Below are 1,050 nucleotides of genomic sequence, written 5' to 3'. Positions count from 1 at the left end.
GAGGGGTGCCCTTTGGAACAGCCAGAGCCGGTGTTGGATGGAGGCAAAGGTTCAGGAGATGAGGCCAAATGGATGCTGGGCAGGAGAACAGCTGAGCAGAAGCAACAGGGCCAGTCTGCATGGGGTGTGGCGCCTCTGGGAATTGTGAGCTTGCCCACAGCTGCCCGGGACCACCAGTCTCCAACCATATTTGTTATTTCAGGCAAACTAAGAGCCGGGATCCCACTGTCAATAGTGAGGGACTTGGGATTTACCGAAGCTTCATCGTTTCTGACCAAGGTGAGTGGGGTTAAACATCCTGCCCCAAGGAGGGCATAGTCACTAGGAAAGCCCTGGGCTGGGAGGTGTGGGCTGTGCGCCAATCCTGACCCCACTGCTCACTCATGACGGACCTTGGGCAAGTTGCTTCTTCTCTCAGGGCCTCAGTTCCTCATCTGTAAGAGGAAGAATACAACTGTCCTTGCCAGGGGTCAATACACCTCCAGCTTTTCCCACCCCATTCTTTCGTTTGTTCATTGATTCAGTAAGGCCTTTCACAGTAGATGCTCAATAAGTGCTGATTGAACATATGACTCTTGCTGGCAGCTGTTAGGGAGAGGAGCTGTAGCAGCATCCACCTCCCCCAAATATTGTCATTAATAAATAGTTAACAGCCCATAATCATTTTGTGCCAGGTTCTGGGGTATCTTGCTCGGTTTTCACAACTACCCTATGAGGTACATTGTCATCCCCATTTTACAGATGGGGAGAGTGAGAGATGGCAAGTCCATTTCCAAGGTCACACACTCAGTAGGGGGCAGAGTAGAGATCTGCACTCGGCACCTGCCCTGATAACCCCCTGCTTTGGGCTCCAATCTCCACATGAGCCAATGACAGCGAGGTGATTCCATCTTACTAAGCACCTACTATGTGCCAGGCACTGATCTCAACTGTGAACAAAAAAGACAGAAACCCCTGCCTTCTTGGAGTTTCTAGTCCACCCTGGAGTGGGGGAGACATTGAAAGCAGAAGTATTAACAATTAAAAACATCCACAGGTCAGGGAAAGCTG

General features: G+C 50.7%; 1 protein-coding gene across 1 annotated transcript in view; it reads left to right on the top strand.

Annotated features, from left to right (window-relative positions):
• The window catches only part of BPIFB1 (BPI fold containing family B member 1), a 19,057-nt gene extending 18,724 nt beyond the window's left edge, over positions 1 to 333 (top strand). Inside the window, exon 15 of the mRNA XM_015564500.1 lies at positions 203 to 333. Coding sequence (XP_015419986.1) covers positions 203 to 318 — 116 coding nt within the window. The 3' untranslated portion in view covers positions 319 to 333. The remainder of the gene's footprint in view (positions 1 to 202) is intronic.
• The last annotated feature ends 717 nt before the right edge of the window (positions 334 to 1,050 follow it).

The sequence above is a fragment of the Myotis davidii genome, unplaced genomic scaffold, assembly GCF_000327345.1.
Source record: "Myotis davidii unplaced genomic scaffold, ASM32734v1 scaffold38, whole genome shotgun sequence".
NCBI lineage: Eukaryota > Metazoa > Chordata > Mammalia > Chiroptera > Vespertilionidae > Myotis > Myotis davidii.
The sequence above is the reverse complement of the archived record's forward strand: the minus strand, read 5'-3'. Positions and strand labels throughout refer to the sequence as shown.